The sequence below is a fragment of the Carex rostrata genome, chromosome 21, assembly GCF_964058835.1.
Source record: "Carex rostrata chromosome 21, lpCarRost1.2, whole genome shotgun sequence".
NCBI lineage: Eukaryota > Viridiplantae > Streptophyta > Magnoliopsida > Poales > Cyperaceae > Carex > Carex rostrata.
In genome coordinates, this window is record NC_135938.1 from 7,926,639 (window position 1) to 7,947,156 (window position 20,518).

At 33.9% G+C, this 20,518-nt stretch overlaps 2 protein-coding genes and 1 long non-coding RNA gene across 3 annotated transcripts; 1 reads left to right on the forward strand and 2 right to left on the reverse strand.

Moving 5' to 3' along the window:
• Window positions 1-2,182: 2,182 nt before the first annotated feature.
• On the reverse strand, window positions 2,183-3,305 carry LOC144573534 (uncharacterized). Its single transcript, XR_013518019.1, has 4 exons — window positions 3,158-3,305; window positions 2,822-2,893; window positions 2,520-2,553; window positions 2,183-2,375 (listed from the first exon to the last, which is right to left on the reverse strand). It is a non-coding gene; the product is annotated as an uncharacterized LOC144573534 (long non-coding RNA).
• Window positions 3,306-8,111: 4,806 nt separating this feature from the next.
• Window positions 8,112-10,185, reverse strand: MTACP2 (mitochondrial acyl carrier protein 2). Its single transcript, XM_078322904.1, has 2 exons — window positions 9,899-10,185; window positions 8,112-8,528 (listed from the first exon to the last, which is right to left on the reverse strand). Exons 1-2 carry the CDS (start codon window positions 10,106-10,108, stop codon window positions 8,352-8,354), a joined length of 387 nt encoding a protein of 128 aa, XP_078179030.1. The 5' UTR covers window positions 10,109-10,185; the 3' UTR covers window positions 8,112-8,351.
• Window positions 10,186-13,963: 3,778 nt separating this feature from the next.
• On the forward strand, window positions 13,964-18,673 carry LOC144573349 (N-acetyltransferase). The gene is made up of 14 exons (XM_078323112.1): window positions 13,964-14,122; window positions 14,223-14,324; window positions 14,428-14,493; window positions 14,598-14,692; window positions 15,046-15,143; window positions 15,223-15,271; window positions 15,589-15,681; window positions 15,856-15,966; window positions 16,062-16,269; window positions 16,786-17,030; window positions 17,548-17,657; window positions 17,739-17,797; window positions 17,897-18,084; window positions 18,349-18,673. Exons 1-14 carry the CDS (start codon window positions 14,080-14,082, stop codon window positions 18,535-18,537), a joined length of 1,656 nt encoding a protein of 551 aa, XP_078179238.1. The 5' UTR covers window positions 13,964-14,079; the 3' UTR covers window positions 18,538-18,673.
• Window positions 18,674-20,518: the final 1,845 nt, after the last annotated feature.

A 20,518-nucleotide genomic window follows, 5' to 3' on the forward strand; every position in this document is an offset into this window, starting at 1 on the left:
ACGAATGTCTTTTACGTACTTTCGAGTTGTCCATCGCATAAGTATTCATATCTTGTCATGTAGTTTCATACCTCGTCGGGCAAGTATTCATACATCTTTGTGCAAGTATTGATACTTTGTCGAGCAAGTATTCATACCTCGTTGGGAAAGTATTCATAAATCGCCTGTGACAACCTACCTTGTTACCGGCGGATCGGTAGGAGCCGATGGATAGGTAATTCGATTTGTATTATTTTATTTTTCATATAAGGTTTGTACTTCATTCAATTTTGAATAGTGGAATAATATCAGCCGATTTTTTTATTTATATCCAAAAATAAATATAAATTTAAAAAACTAACCAAACCTCGCGTCAATTTCGAAAACTACCCAAACCGGAAAAAAAATTTCCGGTAAATGGATATTAAAACCGGAATAATTTTTCCCGGTTTTAGGATTTTTTTTTTTTTGAAAAATGAAAAAAAAAAGAATCCGAAAAAAAAAATCTTAAAACCGGAAAAAATTATTCATGTTTTAATATCCATTTACTAGAAATTTTTTTTCCGAAAATTGGTGTTGAAACTGGAAAAAAAAATTCCGGTTTGGGTAGTTTTCGAAATTGACGCGAGGTTTGGTTAGTTTTTTTAATTTATATTTTTTTTTTATATAAATAAAAAAATCGGAATATCAGGCTAAAACTTTACTATGTAGGATGGTATTTTACTCACAACTAAAATTTGAATTAATAATTACTTGAATGTATAACTAAGTACAATTGTGAGTATATATTAAAAGTTTAAAGAAGTTGATGTCCTACGATAGGAAGATTTCATATTTTTACTACTAAATCTCTGAGACTGCTTCTGCATCATTTTCTCAAGCTCTTAGATGATGTTGTATAGTGGGAAGAATTTAAAACACTTTTGCAACTCCGTATACATCAAAGTCATAAAAAGAAACTGGATATTTGGCTCTCTGCCTCTCTGTCCAACGGTAGTGCCTCATGAGCAGCATTTTTCTCTTTAGTTGCATCGTCAAGAAATGGGAGGTTTTTAAAAACAAAATCAAATCAAATCAAATTGTCAATAAATAAGTATACTTGTCCATAACCAAATACGCAATTACACAATTGCTTAACTATAAAATTACAAATTATCTAACAATTAAACTTAACTTTCTTCACATTACACAATTGCTTAACTATATTTAATAAAAAAAGTCTCATTATGACTTATTAAAGAACATAGTACGTGGGTGAAAATACATAAATACAATATTACGAAAATAAAACAAAATTTATAAAATATGATATAGTATATCAATTTCATATTCCTTGTTATAAAGTTTTTAAGACATAAATTTGGTTCAATAAATTATAATTTAGATAATTGTGTTTTAATAAAAATAAATTATGTTTAATGAACATAATAAACTAATAATAAATGTTCATTTGGTTACCATTTTCTTTTTTGAAAATAAAAAATGAACAATTATAATTAGGTTGGTATGAAATTATTTTTGATATTTATATGAAACATATTGAAATGCCTTATAGGTGTCACAGAAAATAATTATAATTGTTCATTTTTCTTTTAAATAAAAAATGAACACTTATAATTGTTCCAAGTGGCTTTTCGCTTATTTTTAATGTCATGGCTTATATTACCGCAAAAGTTTTTAATGATTATTTACCTAAATTCACGACAACATCTCTGGGTGCTAACATATTGTTAATTTTGTTGATTTTCTCTGAATTCTCGTTTTAGTATTTAGTAATATATATAGAACATATACATAATATTTTGACATCATTCTTACCAGAGCATTTTTTTTATATCAAAAGGATATGCTAGTATATGCTAAACCGCTTCATTTTTTTTCTTGTGAACTGAGTGATATCATTCGCATTATTTGAAATTGTGTATATTATTAAGACACACTTAATACGTGATAGGCCATGTAAAATCCCTCATTCTAATAATTATTAAAAAACTATCAATTTAAAAATAAATTTATATCCGTCATTTTTTCAACATTGACAATATACGAGATATTTCGGTTGACTGCCTAAGTTCCCTATTAATCTATGTCCAATTGTCCATAGAAAAGTCCATACATCCATCCTCGGACTGGATTGATCCGAATTCTTATCGAACGGTCTAAATCTAAACAGAAATATTATGTTGCCTCAGATGGGTATGGGCTCATAATGGCACTTGGGTCCTCCCCTTTTGCTCTTCCAGTTATTGCAACAGGGACAAGATTGTTTGTTTCCGTAAGTGCCAGGAGGCACGCATAGGCATGTCGAGCAGCATTTCTGGCAAAAGAATTAAAGAACATGCATGGCTTCTTCTATGCCGTGGCTGAGCATCTCGTCACACATCCACCGGGACATTCTGCATTATCCAGCGATTAACCGTTATGGGTGTTAATTAATTTAATAAGTGAGGTGCTTTACCTGATACCTTAAAAAAAGGAATATAGAAAAAGAAAATAAAGATATGCACTAATTGGCAAAAGAATTCCAAGTTAATAGTTACCTTGTGGATGTAGGCTTCCTGGGGTCACTCCATACTGCACAGAAATTTATATGAAACAAAAAACATTATTTATAGAAAAAAAAAAATCACTCAAAGTATTGCCAAATTAAGTAGCTTTGAAGGTTAGCATTTTTGAGAAAAATCTGACTATATCTGTTTGTTTAAGAGAGGAAAGATAAGGAAAAAGACAACAATACACTGTTTTTCTGTTATGCATAAATAACTGGTTTTTCTGAAGCAAACAACATAAATTTCTAATTAACAATTGAGTTAAGAGCTGTGAATGTTTATTGCTTAATTACCATTGGAACTGGCTGAGCAGCTGGTACAGAGGCATGCCCTGGTTGAGCTGTGGGGCCTGGAGAATACTTGGCCTACAAAACAGTTTATCTTATCAAACTATGATTATTGATTAGTGATTAGAAAGGAATGAATTTATCATGTCCAATTCAATTTGGCAAATAAAGGAATTTTGAAATAAAGGGAAAATGACAAATTAAGAAGATCTCACTCTTTGTAATCTGAATGCATGTATATATGTAGAACTTATCTCTCAATTTTGAAATAAAGAGAATTGATGGGGTCTTCAAAATCAAATAATTCGTATATAAAACCTTAATTAATAAAACTTCAGAAACCTTAATTAGTAAGACCTGGCCTTCATGCCCTTCAACACAGAAAAGTAACAGCATTATGGAAAGCTTCAAAATTACAACTCTCAATTGGCATCTCTCCATTGCTGCTGCTTTCTGCTCTCTCACTGGGAAAAGTTTAGTTAAGATGACATCCTTGCTTGGCACTTCTATATATACATAACATAGCCAGCTTTCTTTGGACCACTATTTTCCAAATAATTTTTTGAATGAAAACAGGGATCATAAATGGATGTAAATATTACTTTTGTGTACTAATCGTATAGTGGGTCCTCAGACCAATATCATAAAATATTTCTCCATCTAGCTAGCATAGTAACAAAATTCGTGTATAATTCATGAATTATTTAAATTTGAGTTGTTAGCGAATCAACTCGCGATTATTCGGATTTGAGTTGTTGGCGAATCAATCCGTGTATTATTCGGTATACTCAAATTATTTGCAAATTTTATGAATTATTTGTGAATTTTAAGAATAATACCGAATAATTTTCTGGGCCAAAAAACCTCGTATAATTTGGCTCTCTTGTGGGACTAAGATCTTTGATCCGGACTCAATGTATAACTCCGGATTTTCCGAATCACGAACTTTTGACCCTGCCAAACCTTTCTCAAATTATTAAGTTGTCACTATGCCAGCTAGCCGTTAACAAGCAGCTACATGTGTGGCCACGTAGTCAAGTGCCACAGCAGATCCAAAAGTAGAATGGGGTGTAGATTTATGTGAGATTGAAAAAGATTTTCTTGTCAGATTGGAGTTACTAAAAGTAAATTTTAAATAATATTTTTAAAATAAACATTCAAATAACTAAACTATTTAGTTGGATATTTCATGCCTGTCCCACGTTGTATGCGCAAAAAGTATATCATTTTTATTGTATTTTGGCGTCCATCAAAAACTAAAAAAAAATAAATCAACTTTATTCATCTTTTAATAACTATCAAAATAAAATCAAAGTTTCATAATTTTCTGATAATATATAATTAAGTTGACATAAAAACATATCAAACGATTTAAAATTTATAAAGTTAAATATGATATTATTTCAGTAATAGTGACACTGACTCCACAATCTATATAACAAATAGGTTTCAAGTAACAAATTCAAACCGTTCAAACCAATCTATGTTACGAGTGATGTATTTACATGTAAAATTTATTTATTTTTGAATACATTAGCATGAAGTTAAGTGGTAAAAAATGATGAAAAATGAATTCGAAAATTAACTTTTAAAACTTTATTTTTTTACTATACTTCATATGAAATAAATTTGAAAACTTACAAATTTTGCAAGTAAATGCATTATTCATAAGATAGATCGATTTGAACGATTTAGATTCGTTGTTTGAAGTTTATCTGATGAATTTTGAAAGACGGCTAAAACAACACCGATGTCATAATAACTACTCTTAAAAATAATAAAAAAAATCAATGATTTTGCATCTCTATGCCGAAATTATTTAGCAGTTGAGAAGTCGAGTCGGCATTGCAGAGGCAGTTGGTAGCTTTTGGCGCGTGGCAATTGAACTCATATATATATACACACACACTTAATAAATTAAGGCTCATGTGTTCTACACACTATAGATGCTTTGGTCTAGTCTGGATTTGTTGTTTGCTAGTGCACTTGGGACAATGATTTCCAATTCTAGTTTTGCATTCTGTTGGATTTGTTTGTTGGGTGCCACTTGGGACAATGAGTTGTTTGGTGCCTTTCCTTCAATAACATGACCTCCATATTTTTAACCCTTTTTAACTTTTCATCTCTTTTTTGATTAATTTTGTATGGGTGCAGTGGGTTTATTTTTCCCAAAAAGTTAAGAATTGGAAAGGGAACTAACCGACTAAATTAGGTATTAAGGTTGTAATGAATTCTTTATGCAATGTATAATTTAAAAAAAAAATCATCATTCCCATAACTCCGAGATGTACAGCTGAGTCGGATAAGATATCATGGGTCCCACCTGTCCGGGAGGAAAAAAATGATAACAAAATTAGTGCAGCTAAACTTTTTTATTGTTTTGGTAGTCATTAATTAAAAACTATTTTTCGCTTTTTCTTTTTTTGAATTACATGTATGTGAACAGGTTCTTTATTAAGAACAAGGAGGAGGATATGAAGTTATGAAAACAAGAGGCAGCTATTAGAATAAGCTTTTAATATGGTGATAAAAGATAACGTTATTGGAATTTGAAATACTAGAACAAGAGGCAAATCCAGAATTATAATTTAAGGTACAGCTTAATTAAGGATCTGTTCAATTGCAAAATTTTGTAAAATTACAGGTCAGTTTTAAAGTTTGAAAAATAAAAAATTGTATAAAACATAGTTTATAAATTATGTCTTTATTCTACAAATAATAAAAACATAAAGGACAAATTGAAAAATATATGTTTTCTAAACTATCGAAAAATCAAGTCAAACTGATTTTTTTTTTTTTATAAACCTGACCTTATGTTAGTTTTTCGTTGCGGTTCACATGTACTTGACACTCTGTTTCGTTAGTTATCTTGTGAACTGGCAACGGGATTTCATCAAAGCAAAAAAAAAAAAAAATCAACAGTAAAAGAAGCTTGTGATTTGTGAACTTGAAGAAATTTGAAACCGAGCATGAACAAAAAAGCTGTCATGTAATGATGTAAACCAGTGCCTGCTAAATCTTTCTTGTCTCTTAGCCTGAGACTATTTTTTATCGTGACCAAATAGAACAATGAATCTGTGGTACCAAAATTAACATGTACAAAATTCTTTGATCATTACTTGTCACAGAATGGATCAAAGACAAAAATTTGTTTCTCATATATCATTCTTTATTTAATATATTCTGTTCTTATTAACTGCAATTTATTTATATAATGTAGTATGATGTTTTATTAATTTTACCTATTACATGTACATTTTCTTTTTCTTTTTGTTTTGTGTTAACAATGAAAATACTAAAATGTTGTTAATCATTGATATCGTTTCTCTGGTAATAAAATGTTATCAATGAGTTCATTTAACCTCAACACAGAAACGAAATTTTAATATTAATCTCTTTGCAAGTGATATTTGAGTCATGATAAAGCGTTTTCTTGACGAGACAACTTATGGAGAGATATAGGGAGCAGAAAAAGGATCTACACATGGTATTTATCGATTTGGAGAAAGCGTACGACAAAGTACCGAGGAATGTTATGTGGTGGGCTCTTGAAAAAAATAAAGTTCCAACAAAGTACGTTACCCTCATCAAGGATATGTACGATGACGTTGTGACTAGTGTCAGAGCATGCAATAGTGAAACCAATGACTTTCCTCTTAAGATAGGACTACATCAAGGGTCAGCTTTGAGCCCCTACATTTTTGTCCTGGTGATAGACGAAGTTACAAGGGAACATACAAGGGGAGATCCCGTGGTGTATGCTCTTTGTTGATGATGTGGTGCTAATCGACGAGAGTAGGATAGGAGTTGATAGGCAACTAGAGTTGTGGAGACAAATTCTAGAATCGAAGGGTTTTAGACTTAGTAGGACTAAAACCGAGTATATGAGGTGCGAGTTCAGCGGTGTTCGGTCAGATGATGGAGATGTCACTTTGGCTGGACAAGTAGTGCCTAGGAAGGACACCTTTCGATATTTAGGGTCGATGTTGCAGAGTGATGGTGAGATTGATGAAGATGTTAGTCATAGGATTCAAGCGGGGTGAGTCAAATGGCGACATGCATCTGGCATTCTATGTGGCAGAAAAGTCCCCCAAAAGCTCAAAGGCAAGTTCTACAGGACAGCTATCAGACCTGCGATATTATATGGTGCAGAATGTTGGGCTACTAAAAGGCAACATATTCAGAAGATAAGTGTAGCAGAGATGCGTATGTTGCGTTGGAGTTGTGGGCATACAAGACGGGACCGCATCAGAAATGATGATATACGTGACAGACTTGGGGTAGCACCGATTGAAGAGAAGATCATCCAAAATTGTTTAAGATGGTTTGGACATCTCCAAAGGAGGCCTCCTGAAGCACCGGTGCGTACTGGAATTATAAGGCGTATTGAAAACACAAGGAGAGGCAGAGGTCAGCCACGATTAACATGGGACGAAGCAGTAAAAAGAGACTTAAAGGAGTGGAATATAGCTAAGGAGTCAGCTTCGGACAGGAGCGCGTGAAAGCTAGCGATCTACGTACCAGAACCATGGCCTAGTGCTGGTTAGGGATTATTTAGAAATAATATTATAGGTCTTAGGTCATAGGAGTAGGAAGTTGGAGTCTAGGATGTAAGCTTAGGACTTTGACCTTTACAATTAGGTAGAATATAGTTAATATTAGTATTAATATTATTACTATCACTTTCACTTTTATTTTATGACTACTTTATTATTACTTATCTTTATTGTTTGAGTGTGATTGAGTTTCATTTATAGCCTACCCCAACTCGTTTGGGACTAAAGGCTTAGTTGTTGTTGTTGTACTTTTATTTTATGACTACTTTATTATTACATATCTTTATTGTTTGAGTGTGATTGAGTTTCATTTCTAGCCTACCCCAACTCGTTTGGGACTAAAGACTTAGTTGTTGTTGTTGTATCATTTTTTTTAGGAATGATCACTTTTAAAATGGTTACAACTTACAAGTGTGCACATCATATTCTGGGAATAACTTGCTATTCGGACCGTTCAGGCAACAGGGATCAAGGAAAAAACCAAGTATTGATGTATTATACTAAGCTGCACAGTTTGTACTTCAGATAATTAGTTTTCTTATTATATCGAGTAATATTAAATATATGCATGCACAATTTGTTCCAACTTTGATCAACTTTTATGAAAATTCGTAGATGCGACTAAAAACATCCATTACTCTTTTTTTGCAATTAAAGCATCTATTAAATTAGAAACAGCCATTTTAAATAAATAAATAAATAAATAAACTGCCTTATATGTTGATCGCGCCTCACAAAACTAACTAAAAAAAGTGGCCTATTATCATTTCAACAAATCAGTCTGAAATAATTATTCATGGGTTCTACCAAAGGCATGACTTCACAAGCCCCCTGAAAGAATCCATCTCAAGAGGAGCATTTAACAGCCTACACAAAAGTGTTTAACCAAGCAATAAAAATGCAAAACAAACACTATAAAACACAGACAGTGTGCTTCTCATGTCACATGTGAAAAATGCATAAAAACTCTTAATATAATCTTATTTGGCCTGGGGATGAGAAGCGATGAAATCGACTGCTACTTTAATAGAGTCGATCTTGTCAGCCTCATTGTCGGGTATTTCAAACCCAAATTCTTCCTCCAAAGCCATCACAATCTCTACTGTATCCAGACTGTCTAGGCCGAGATCCTTTTGGAAGTGTGCATTTGGTGTTACCTGGTCGATCATTTCACAAAAAGAGCAGTTTGGTCAATTCCACACACATTTCATTGATCCTGAATTCTACTTCTTTTAGATTTTATTAAAGGTTGCACACATGCAACAAAAACCATTGGCATTATTAGAGTATAAATTAATTAATCCTTCAGTCATAAAAACCAAGTAAATGCACCAAGACATGCACAAATAAAGGGATGGAATTATACATACTGGTGCTGGGCCATGCTTTTGAGTCTTAAAAACAGCGCAATAGCCAAAAATGCATATTTCAAAATCCTTTAAATAAATTAATATTCTTGTCTTATACCTATATATTTTCTGAAGCCAGAAGGTCCTTTATTGCTACATATCATACTAATTAAACCCCATTTTAAATGGAGAATACATTTTGTGGTCTCAGTATTTCTGCTTTAATTGTGTTTTCTTTTGGCTTAAGATTGTCTATCTGAAAGTATAAAACTAACTCAAGAACTGACGACAGTCTGCTCATTTCAAAAAAAAAAAGAGAGAGAACAGAACAATGCAGGGTAATATTTGATTTAGGATTACTTGATTACTTCAATAAAACCAAATAGTAGAGAGAAATGAAAGAAGTGAATGAATAAATTTAGAAGTACTAGCATTGACCCCAAGCTTTTAACTCAAGTTACATCTAGGCCACTTGGCATTTAGAATACTGAATATATAAGCAATAAAAAACCTTCGATTCTTCTATTGCAAAATTTCAAATAAGTATGCAGGAGATGTGACTAATTAGTGCTTACAATCTTTGGATTATGGATCAATGAACAAATCATTTATTCTATATCCCAAAGCTCCAAATTAGCAACCATTACCTAGCAATGGTTTCTTTCATATTAAAAATTGTGTTAATATTAGAAGACTTACGTATTGAATTAAAATGTCAATGACAATGCACAAAGTAGCTAAAGATTTAGATTATTAAGGGTGGAAAATTAAATTGAAAACTTGCACAACAATGAACTGTCAAATTACATATCAACATCTCTAGTTGAAACTAAAACCTCTCTAAAAGAAATAAGGACAGCTACCATACCAAAATACTTATCATCCTACATATGGACAAAACCAGGGGCAATTATATGTATGAGTCACAACACCAGTAAATACAGTAATCCGATATCACCATTAAGCTAAAACCCTAAATAGTTAAGCAGGACTACATCAGTGCTAAATACATATCTACAAACAGTAATCGACAGAAGACAGAACGACAAACCCCATATCAAAAAGGCATGTAAGAAATAGATAACAAAAATGTATGCCTACGTCACCAACAGATACATCCACCAGAACTAAAACCCTAGATCAAGGTAGGTAAATGTGTTGAAATCTGGGATTCATACCTTACTGGGCTCGACTTTCTGAAAATTCTTAACGACGGTGACGACGCGATCGGCGACCTCGCCTTTGTCAAGGAAGGATCCCCTAACCTCGTCGGAGAAACCGCGTCTAGAGACGATGAATCCGGCGGACATCGACGACGATGCCGACGGAGCTTTCACCGCTACTTTTAGATGCCTCAGGAGAGCGTTTCTCACCGCCGCCACCGCCATTGCTGGATTCAGAGAGAGAGAGAGTGTGTTGAGAAAATGCGTAGGCCGGATATGAGATGGGGAATGCAGAAGACCCTGACGTAACAATAGCAGAAGAGTAATGGGCTGAGATGAATTTAAATTGGGCTTACTAATCAGGACCTGTAGTCCAGTACTGGAAATTCAGAACCGGTGAGTTTCAATCCGGTCCGTTTGCTATATATTGAGACCGATCTTAAAGGGTCCCCGACATTCACGAGGAATTCACATCCTCCACCGTACCGTAAAAGTGGCTCTCTTGAATTAATGGATTCGGACAAATTTTCTAACTTTGCGCGAATCTCAAAGCTCAAATAATACCGCTTAATCCGAACTCAAAATAACTGAGAGACAGAGTAAATCTCAAACTCTTCTTATTCATGGGTACAACACTTGGATACGAAATCAAGTCCAACACCTCCATCGTTGATCCGACTTGACATGTGATACCTCTAATGGGTAAAAAAATATTTTTTTTTCCCTAAAAACAATTTGATCCATGCACGGATCTATAATAGTTTTGTAACAATCGGTGGTAAAGATTTAGTCTCATATTTATTTTAACGGTCGACTGCATCAATACTCTTTCACAAGATTTAATTAAAGAATTTAATCAAAATGTATCACTTATATTCTCTCTCTCTCTCTCTTTTCTCTTTTATGTTGCTCTAATTTTGTTCACTCAACACTGTCAAATCTTAATCCTAAATTGAACATACAACGCTTCTCGCTTCATCTCCTTAATCAAAATGTATCACTCATATATAGAGAGAGAAGAGAATGTATATAGGAAATTCTAAGACTGTGCTCCACATAGAGAAGGTGAAATGTCATTAATAGAAAGTGAAGGAAAAATAAAGAGGTGAAAAAGAAACTAATTTCATTTTGTCTACACTCCAGTTCGGAAGTAAAAGGATTGCTAACTATTTCTTTATATTTTTAACTTATTTCACCTCCATTCCCTTTCTCTCCTATTCATTCACTTCTAAATTTCAAGATTCTAAAGTAATCTACTACAGACAGATTCGGTCACACCTCCCTTCCCCTCTTTCTGTGTACCTCTAACTGGAGCAGACCCTAAAACTTAATTGGGTAATCGAACACAAAATTTGATCTGGGGGGATCAAACTCATGGTTCGGTTCCTAAAGATACTAAATCATAGATTTGTCCCCTTACTAGGGAGGAACCAAATTATAGATCTGGTTATTATAAAACTTGTAAAATATAAAAATCATCAAACCCCTTTTCCGAAAAGACCATCTTTTATATAATGAAAGGAAAAAAAAAATCATTGTTTCTCTGCGCGTACTAAAGAGAGTAGAACACAAATTTTAAAATTTAAAACGAAGTACCTTTATCTCACTCTGTTTGAATTAATACTATCTGAGGTAAACTCAAAGTTTGAGTTTAAATTACTCTAAAAAAAGTTTCGAGTTTAAATCTGAACCGTTTGAATTAAAGTGATATTGTGCATTTCATGAGTGTGTATCCTCTGAGATATCTCATATTTTGTGTGACCGACATGTCCGGTGACTACTCAGAGATAACGTAAGGAACCAATATTATTTGAGCTTTGACATTCATGCATAACGTATTTAAATGGTTGATATTTTCTAAAAAAAAAGTCACGCAAAATACGAGATATATTTGGGGAAAGTACCCTCTGCGTAGTTTTTCCGTGCAGAGCTTTTAATCTGGTTCGTTCGTTTCGAATCGGACGGACCAGATCAGATCTTGCCCGAATTTTGATGTGAATTATTACAATACAAGTAATAAATCCTAATTTACACTCAATTCGGTTGCAAGTGTACAACCTTGTCAAGTAGTACTTAGGGATTGTCTCCATAGGGACAAGTCGGAATATCAAATCTAACTAACAATTTAATTTAGTAAAAGAAAGTAAAAAAGGTTTTTGTTTGTTCAAAGGTTGGTTTGGTTTCGATTAAAATAAATTAAACTAAAGTCTTAAAGCAAAATCTGAGTTTTTAACAAGTATGAGAAATTAGGGTTTCTTAGGGTTCCTATCCACTAGTGTTATGACTAATTGGTTTATTAAATTTGTTCTTTTAGTTATGAAGGCACAGTTGGGTGTTGTAGGTACAAAGGGATATCTCTATATTAATATCATCTTTAAATTAGAATAAACGTCACCTCTCGGTACTTGGCTACCCTAATCTAAAATCATTAAGTTCTTACTGTCCCAATAAATCTAGAAAACTATCTTTCACCTCTCGGTACTTGGCACAATTCTCTAAACTATTAGGTAAAGCCCGTATAAGACAAGCGTCACCTCTCGGTACTTAGCCTATCAAATACCCTATTCCTTATGGTTTGGACCTAATATTCAATTTCTCAATTGCAAATATCAAATCCTAGGGTTTCATGTGATTTCGATTAAGTCCTCACAATCAATTAAAATAAATAATAGATCATAACAAAGAACAAGAATATATAAAATAAAACCAACTAAATCATAACAAAAGTTTCAAGTACAACCCTAATCAACCCTAGAAAAGCCTTTAGCCAGTCATGGCTAAAGCACAAATCAAAATAATAAAAGAGTTCCAAAGGAAAGAAAACAATAAAACCGGTTGATCAATGGTGTTCTCTTCTTCCTCCTTCTCTCTTCCTTGCTTTTCCTTGCTCAAAACCTAGAAATTCTGCCTAAAAAACATCCCCTTATATATTCTACAAGTCCCCATTTTATACCCCTCATAAAAACTAAGAATAACTCCCTAAAAATAGCAAATTCGGGCTCTGAACCGACTTATTGCGGGCCGCAATGAGTGGAGGCAGTTAACAGACTGCGCAGAAAAATCTGGAGAGGTTATTGCGGGCCGCAATGAGTGTGCTGGAATGAAAATGCTGTGCTGGAGAAGTTATTGCGGGCCGCAATAAGGTTATTGCGGACCGCAATAAAGGTCCTGGAAATGCTGTATTGAAGATGGTTCTGTCTGAGTTGGTTGCGGCCCGCAATAAATTAATTGCGGTCCGCAATAAATGTGAAATCTACTCCATCTTCGTGCTGTCTTGCTCCAGATCACCCGTCTTGCTCCGTTAAGCTCCAAGCACTTGATTACCTACAAAATAAACACAACTAGGGCAGTAAATTGAACTTTTGGACATTTCTAACCTAATTAAACCTAATTCGAATCAAAACTTGGCTTAATTTACATAACAAACCCTAGGTTTCAATAGATACAATTTCAGCTTATCAAATTTTAAAAAAACTCAAAAATTTGGTGAACCCTTAATCCAGTCCGTCCGATCCGAAACGAACAGACTAGATTAAAAGCTCCGCACAGAAAAACTCCGCAGAGGATAGCGTTCCATATATTTGAGGATGCAACTTCAAATTCCATGTGGTCTGATCTAAACTCAAATTTTGAGTTACCTCGTAGAATCGGACTCCCTATGCCTAGGGACTGGATCCCTAAAGTAACACAATTTTTGGATTTTGGATTTTGGATCGGGACTGTCCGATTCGAATTTTTCATTCGAAATCATTTTGAAATTTGGATTCGTTACTCAGAATGTGTGCGCTCCACTTCGAATAGATTATCATAGATTCGAATCAAACGGTTTCGATCCAAAACTCAAAAGTGAAGTTACTTCACTAGATTTGAATTCCTCTGGGTTCCGGATCCTAAAGGCTAAAAAAGTCAAAAACAATAAAACAAAAGGAACGAACGCACTCCAGAGTCCAGACTCAAAAGTCGAGAGTCGAGACGAAATTAATGACTTGTCAGTGACTCGCCACACAAAATTGCGGAATATCCGTAACAGAGGAGCGGCCCGACGCTCTACTTCCACTTTCAGCTTTCCCATTTCGATTTCCCGCTCTCGAAATTTTGGCGCATTCAAATATGCATGCCCAATGTTCTTCCTTTCAAACGTAGCTCTTCTAAATTATAATTTCACAAATCAAGTGTAATCGACATCTCACAGAGAAATGGTGGGAAGGGAGACCTCTAGCCTCTCTACTTTTTCCATCGGTAAACCTTAAACCCTGATCGGCAAGGAAAACCCCCCAGAGAAATTTCTCCATGTTTTATGCAACCGGACTTCATTAATGTTTCTAACCAATTGTTGCAGGAAATTGCAAAGTTGAGATCCAAGGGGAGTGTTTAGTTGACGAAACAAAAGGGAAAGATCTCGTCATATCAGTCCCTAAGGATGCAAGGATCGCGATTTCAGGTAAGTTCTCCTACTAATTTCTAGTACTATTTCCTTCCCTTGAATGTCTTTAGCTTTTTTTTTTTTCTACCTTTTATTCTACTGATAGACTTTCTTTTATCAGTTGACAGTTCCAAGAAATGCCGGAGAGGGAGACCTAAGAACAACATAAAATCAATTGATATCAAGAGTTAGTTCTTTTGTACTTGTTTTGTTAATTGATTAGGTGAAAAAATGACAATTTGTCATATTGTTTAGTTTTTTTTTTTTTCAATTTGTTATTATTAATTATAGAGATTGAAGATGATAAGTGCCTAGATATCAAGAATTATTCTTTTTGCCTTCTCCATCCAAAAGACATTGATAGCCCAAACACATCCTTGCTTCAGGTAAACTAGTATAATTTGCTGAAAACATTTATTTCTTATTTTGGTAAAAAATAATGCTATATAAAACAAATTAAGGACAACTTAGCTACAATAATAACATAAATACTACTGCTCTGATGCTGCCTGAACCTCGTATTTTTTTGCTTGCCATCATCAACTAAGTAGTATACTATTTTTTCTTTTTTTGTAGTGGGAATGTTTATTAAAAAGATAGAGTGTATTCTTTGCTTTTTCTTAAAGAAGCTAGTGTATATGCCAGACACATTTTAATGAATTTGTTTTAAAAAAAATCATTAAACTTTGTTTGTTTTGATATAAATTTGTATTATCATTTTCCTTCTCTAATGTTTTAGGAAGTGCTGGAGCTTTATTCTCAAGAGCTTCCTACAATGACCTATGCAGCAAATACTGGAAAAAACTCGGACTTTCTAAAACAATGCATCTTTAACGGGTAAAATATTATCCTTAACTCCATACATTAGTTGTGTAACTAGCTACCTAACTTTTTATGCTATTTCTTTTCAAAACAGGAAATACAAGACGCTAATTATAAGGTCCACCAGTAATGGACTTGGAGAGGTAATATTCTATTAAAATCCTTCACTAATTTAATTGTCTTAGCAAAGCTTTGCAGCCTTAGTTCCTTGTATTGTTTTGGCAAGTGATGTGACAGGTTACTAACAGATCCATAGAGGCCCTGGGTGCTTTGTGGGATTCTTTTCTTTGGATTGTTATTTGGTTGTACTAAATTGGGCTTTTATAGCGAAACTAGGGAATAATTCAGACAATTTGCAAATGGTACAAAGTGGTTCACACTGGTAGATTCGTTCAAGACAACCTTGCTTATCCTCTATTTTTAATAATGATATTTGATTAAGCTCTTTTTAAATTTGCAGGTCATGGCTGCACTATCGTATCAAATTATTCCTACTGATACACAATATGCTGAGATACCACTTGCAGTTGTCAGATTGTGTTATCAGAAGAAGGTAAAACATGTTTACAAATTCCTTTTTTTTTTTATTCCCCAGCAGATCATGGCTGTTTATAGGCTCAAGTTATGTCTACATATACTTTCTCACGGAACACACATGAAAAATAAAAAAAGCAAAACAATAAACACCCTCAGACCTCAGACCATTTATTTTGTTCACTTGTTGTAGGGATTTGGTCAGATTATGTACAGAGAACTAAGCAGGAGGCTTCAAAGTGTTGGTGTTCTCAGTATATTTTGTTGGGCAGATGACGTGTCTGAAGGTTTTTGGCTTAAACAGGTAGCATCACATTTTTTTAAAAGGCTTTTGACTTTTTAAGCCTAACTTATTTTCTACAATGTGGATCTGTTAATACCTTAATACAAAAAATGCAGGGTTATGTGTTGGTAGGAGAGGTTGACTCCAAGGGAAAAGCTCGTAAATTGTCAGTAAAAGCAGATATTAAAAAGATGCTGTGTTTTCCTGGTGCCTCTAAACTTATGGTGTCTCATCTCAAGAAAGATCTGTTGAATTGTATAAACTCATCATTAGATTGTCAGATCCCAAATTCTGATGCTAAATTTCCAAGCACCATCCCAGATAGTAAGTCTAATTGCATACTTTGGGTGGAATTTGCACAAAAACCCTTATCTCAACATATTGCTACCAATGCTGCTATTTCATTTATCTGCAAAATGTTTTTGACTGGCTTGTTAGTGCTTTTGGCACTCTTCTCTTTTGCCTTGGAAACATTGATTTGATTACAAAATGACAATACTATCCCCTAGGAAGCATGCATGATGATGAAATGCATTATTTCACATTATGAATGATCAACCTGTTCAATATTTCTATCATATTCTATCATGAATATTGAACAATAGTTGGGCTAAAGTCTTAAAGATATGCATCAGCTGGGTTTTTGAACATAGGAGAGAACGTTTGCTGGTAAAGATGAGAATGATTTTTTCTAAATTTTCAGATACTAAAAGGGACTCTTCAAACCAATATCTCTGACATAAATAAGAGACGCCAAGTTGTGTCCTTCAATAGTAGGTACTTTACACCTTGCAGTTATTGAGTTTTCGTCTTTGCTGTGTTTTTTTTAATTTTCCTCAGGCATTGCTTATGATGGTTATGATCTCAATCAAAAAGACACTGCTGCTCCTGAGAAGGGTATAAAGAGACAAATGTGGGAAGGCTCATCAACCTCGCTTAGGTCAAAAAGGGTGCGAGGCGACCACGTTACAAACAACTCTCAGAATTTAAAAGGAGATATCAATAATCATTCTTTGAAGGAAATTTCTCACAAGATAATGTTCATGAATATGGCCGATGATGCCAAGAAAACTTGTCTTACTAAGGTAAACTTTTTCTTCAATGGTTATTACACAATGCACAGGTAATAGTAAAGTCTTAAAAAAGTATGAATGAAAAAATAAAGAAAATCAAATAACAAACAACAGATGATTCAATAGTTGACTATATCTCTGATTTTGCAAATTATGTATATCTATTTACTATTGGACAAAATCTTTTTTTATAATACAATAGTTGGCAATTGGATACTTATAAATTTGATTGTACCAATTAATCCAAAACTGTGATGGTCAGTAGTGGAAATCTTTAGCATGAAATACAGGGGATCAAAAGGGGTACACTTGTGAGAACTATCTACAAAAACAAAAATGCTAATGGGCCACCATCCTTTATATTTTAGATCCACTTATGCTATAGAAAACAAATCTAAAACAAAAAAGAAACAATGTAGTTGCATGTTTTCAGAAAAACATAAATATATTTGTATCAGAAAAAAGATATCTTTTCATGTTTTTCAACTTTTATGTGATCTGTTGAAGAACATTTGTTTTGATATTATAGATAGTCGACGATCTTGGTGGAACTGTTACTTCTGATGGCAGTATCTGCACACATGTTATTACAGGAAAAGCAAGGAGAACCATGAATTTTTGTGTTGCTTTATCCTCGGGGTTAGCTATGTTTTATATTTCTGTGTTAGATCAATTTGTAAATTTGAGACTTTGGAACTTATATTTGCCCGTGACATGTAGTGCATGGGTAGTTTCTTCCAGCTGGTTGAAAGCAAGCTTCAAAGAAGGATGTTTTGTGGGTAATACAAAAGGAGCTTTTATATAATCTTACTGCTCAGATTTTAGTTTATTTTCTCTAATATTATATTATGTTTAATTTTATTATTGTGCTTGTTTAGATGAAGCTAACTACATATTAGAGGATGAGGATTACTTAACGAAGTACAAGTGTGAACTAAGGGATACTGTTGCAAAAGCAAGATCAAATCCATGTGCTTTGTTCACGGGTTACAGTTTTTGCTTCACCAAGCATATCCAACCTTCCATTGACAATCTCTCAGCCATCATCAAATCATGTGGTGGAAATGTAAGGGTCATGTCTCTCTCTCTAATAGTTGTTTTTTGTATTTGAATCTAGTAAATCTGGTGATGTTATTATATGCCAAAGAATCGAAATAGGAAAATAATGTAAAATAATTCATGGGAATATTATATTTAGCACACCCAAGTTAATGCACTGGTACAAATTGGAATCCAATAAGATCATCCTCGACTTGGGGCATATGATACATCTATGATTATCTTTTTCGGTACATCAGCTGTTATAATTGTCAGCCACGGTTCATTACAGGTAATTGGCAGGTTTGATGAGTCAGAAAATACAGATAAGGTTATATTTATGGCATCTGAGGAGGACATGAAAGATGCTTTGGATGCTTCCAAGAGGGGCATAAGAGTTTTCACCAGTGAGTGGTTCATGAACTGTGTTATGAAGCAGGAGCTTGATCTCGAAGCACCTCAATTTGCTGAGTCTCTCTAATTGAAAGAATATTTTGGTTCGGTTTGTGGATGTTTTGTATATAGTTAAAGTATATCACTTTTGTTGTTGACTTGTTTCTGTTAAATGTCAACAATAACTGCCAAGGATCATGTAATCTTATAGTCTGTCGGAGCAAGTAAAATGAAAGTAGAGCACCTATTTTTGCCTCTTCCCATTTGTCTATTCAAACGGAAGCTCTCTTTTCTTTTTTTTTGAATAAACAAACGGAGGCTCCTGGCCGGATATGGCTAGTAAGTAGTAACGAGTGGCAATGCATTAAGATTTTATTTGGTAATTTAAGCCCAAATGTTCCAATAATTAATTTAAGCCCAAATGCCAAATTTTGGTTCGGTTTGTGGATCATTTCAATACATTATATATCATACTTCACATGCACGATTGATTGAAATAATTTTTAAAAGAATGAAAATAAATCAGGTGTTGGCGCCAGCATTAGCAATAAGCACAGCAACTGCTTGCTCTCGCAAAGAGAAACGGAACAAGGGGAAGGCGAAACATCTAAATATATAATACAAATAATAAGTTTAGTCTTTCAACCTGTAAAATTATAAAAATTTACTAAGAATGTATTGAAACAATTTTGGCAAACTTCATAATAAGTTCTAAACATAAATCGTGCATGTGAAGTATGATATATAATGTAGAAATGTATATTATGTAGATAAAAAAAATAACAAAATTTATTTACGTTTCTTCGTTAAATGGCTTAGTTCCTTGAAATATAATCATTTAAAATTTATGACGATAAAATATTTAACTGTTTTTAATATAATTTCAGATAACAATAAAATAATTTAAAATTAAATACAATTTCCAAATTAGGAGAAAGAACTGTCTTGAATTCCAGTACTCCCTACTCCGCGCTCTCCACAGATAATTTGGGTCCTCTCTAAGAGTGTGCTCCATACTGGAGAATTTAGATCCAGTGAAGTAAATCGTTTTTTGGGTTTTAGATCGAGATCATATGATTTGAATTCGTAACAATCCATTCTAAAGTGAAGCGCACACATTTTGAGCGATCGATTTGAATTCTGAAGCGATTCCGAACGACGGATTCGAATCGAACGGTCCTGATCCAAAACTCAAAAGTTGGATTACTTTAGGGGATTTAGACTCTATATTGGAAGAACGGAGAGAAGAAAAAAAAAAGAAACATATTTTTGACGGGATCTAACAACTATTTACTTACTCATAATAATAAAAATCGAGAGGAAACATAGGAGAGAAGAAGAAGAAAGGAAACATATTTTTGGCGGGACCTAACAACTATTTACTTGCTCATAATAATAAAAACTGAGAGGAACATAGGAAAAAAGAAGAGACGAGAGAGAGGAATATGGAAGGGAAAAATAATCAATCTGTTTATCCCAAATCGGAACGCATAAAAAATGACATGTCTCCTTTCCTCTCCGTTACCTTTCTTTTCTATTAGGTTGTAATTCATAATGGAGGAGTAAACCCTTCATTAAAGGGAAGGAAGGGGGCAGATTGGAGGTGGCTCACCTTCGAACAGTATTTTTCACACTCCGATTTGAGGATGACAAAATTTCTGAAGAATTAATACTTCGCGGCTCCGCTCTTCCCTATTAGGTTGTACTTCAGAATGGAGGAGTAAACCCTTCATTAAAGGAAGGGGACAGATTGGAGGTGGTCTCACCTCCGAACAGTGTTTTTATACTCCGATTTGAGAATGACAAAATTTCTTAAATATTAACACTTCGCGGCTTCACTCTTCCCTCCAAACAGTACGTCTTCACCTTCGCTTTCTCTCCCGTTCACCTTTTATGGAGAAGGTGAAATGATCGGATAGTTGCAGTTTGGGATGAGACTCTCCTCTGCACAATATTTCTCCCTTCGTCTCTCTCCGCGTACTCCTAATTGGAGCACAACCTTAAAGGCCTGTTTCTGAGGAGTCCACATCGTCTGCATTAACTCAAATGATCAAAATCTTGACTGTCTG

What these genes read in the sequence shown, in the direction of transcription:
- MTACP2 (XM_078322904.1), bottom strand. Translation starts at nt 10,108, where the DNA reads ATGGCGGTGGCGGCGGTGAGAAACGCTCTCCTGAGGCATCTAAAAGTA. An exon ending in AGAAAGTCGAGCCCAGTAAG is followed by an intron (nt 8,529 to 9,898) that starts GTATGAATCCCA and finishes ATGATCGACCAG; the next exon opens with GTAACACCAAATGCACACTT.
- LOC144573349 (XM_078323112.1), top strand. Translation starts at nt 14,080, where the DNA reads ATGGTGGGAAGGGAGACCTCTAGCCTCTCTACTTTTTCCATCG. An exon ending in AAACAATGCATCTTTAACGG is followed by an intron (nt 15,144 to 15,222) that starts GTAAAATATTAT and finishes TTTTCAAAACAG; the next exon opens with GAAATACAAGACGCTAATTA. An exon ending in AAGGTTTTTGGCTTAAACAG is followed by an intron (nt 15,967 to 16,061) that starts GTAGCATCACAT and finishes CAAAAAATGCAG; the next exon opens with GGTTATGTGTTGGTAGGAGA.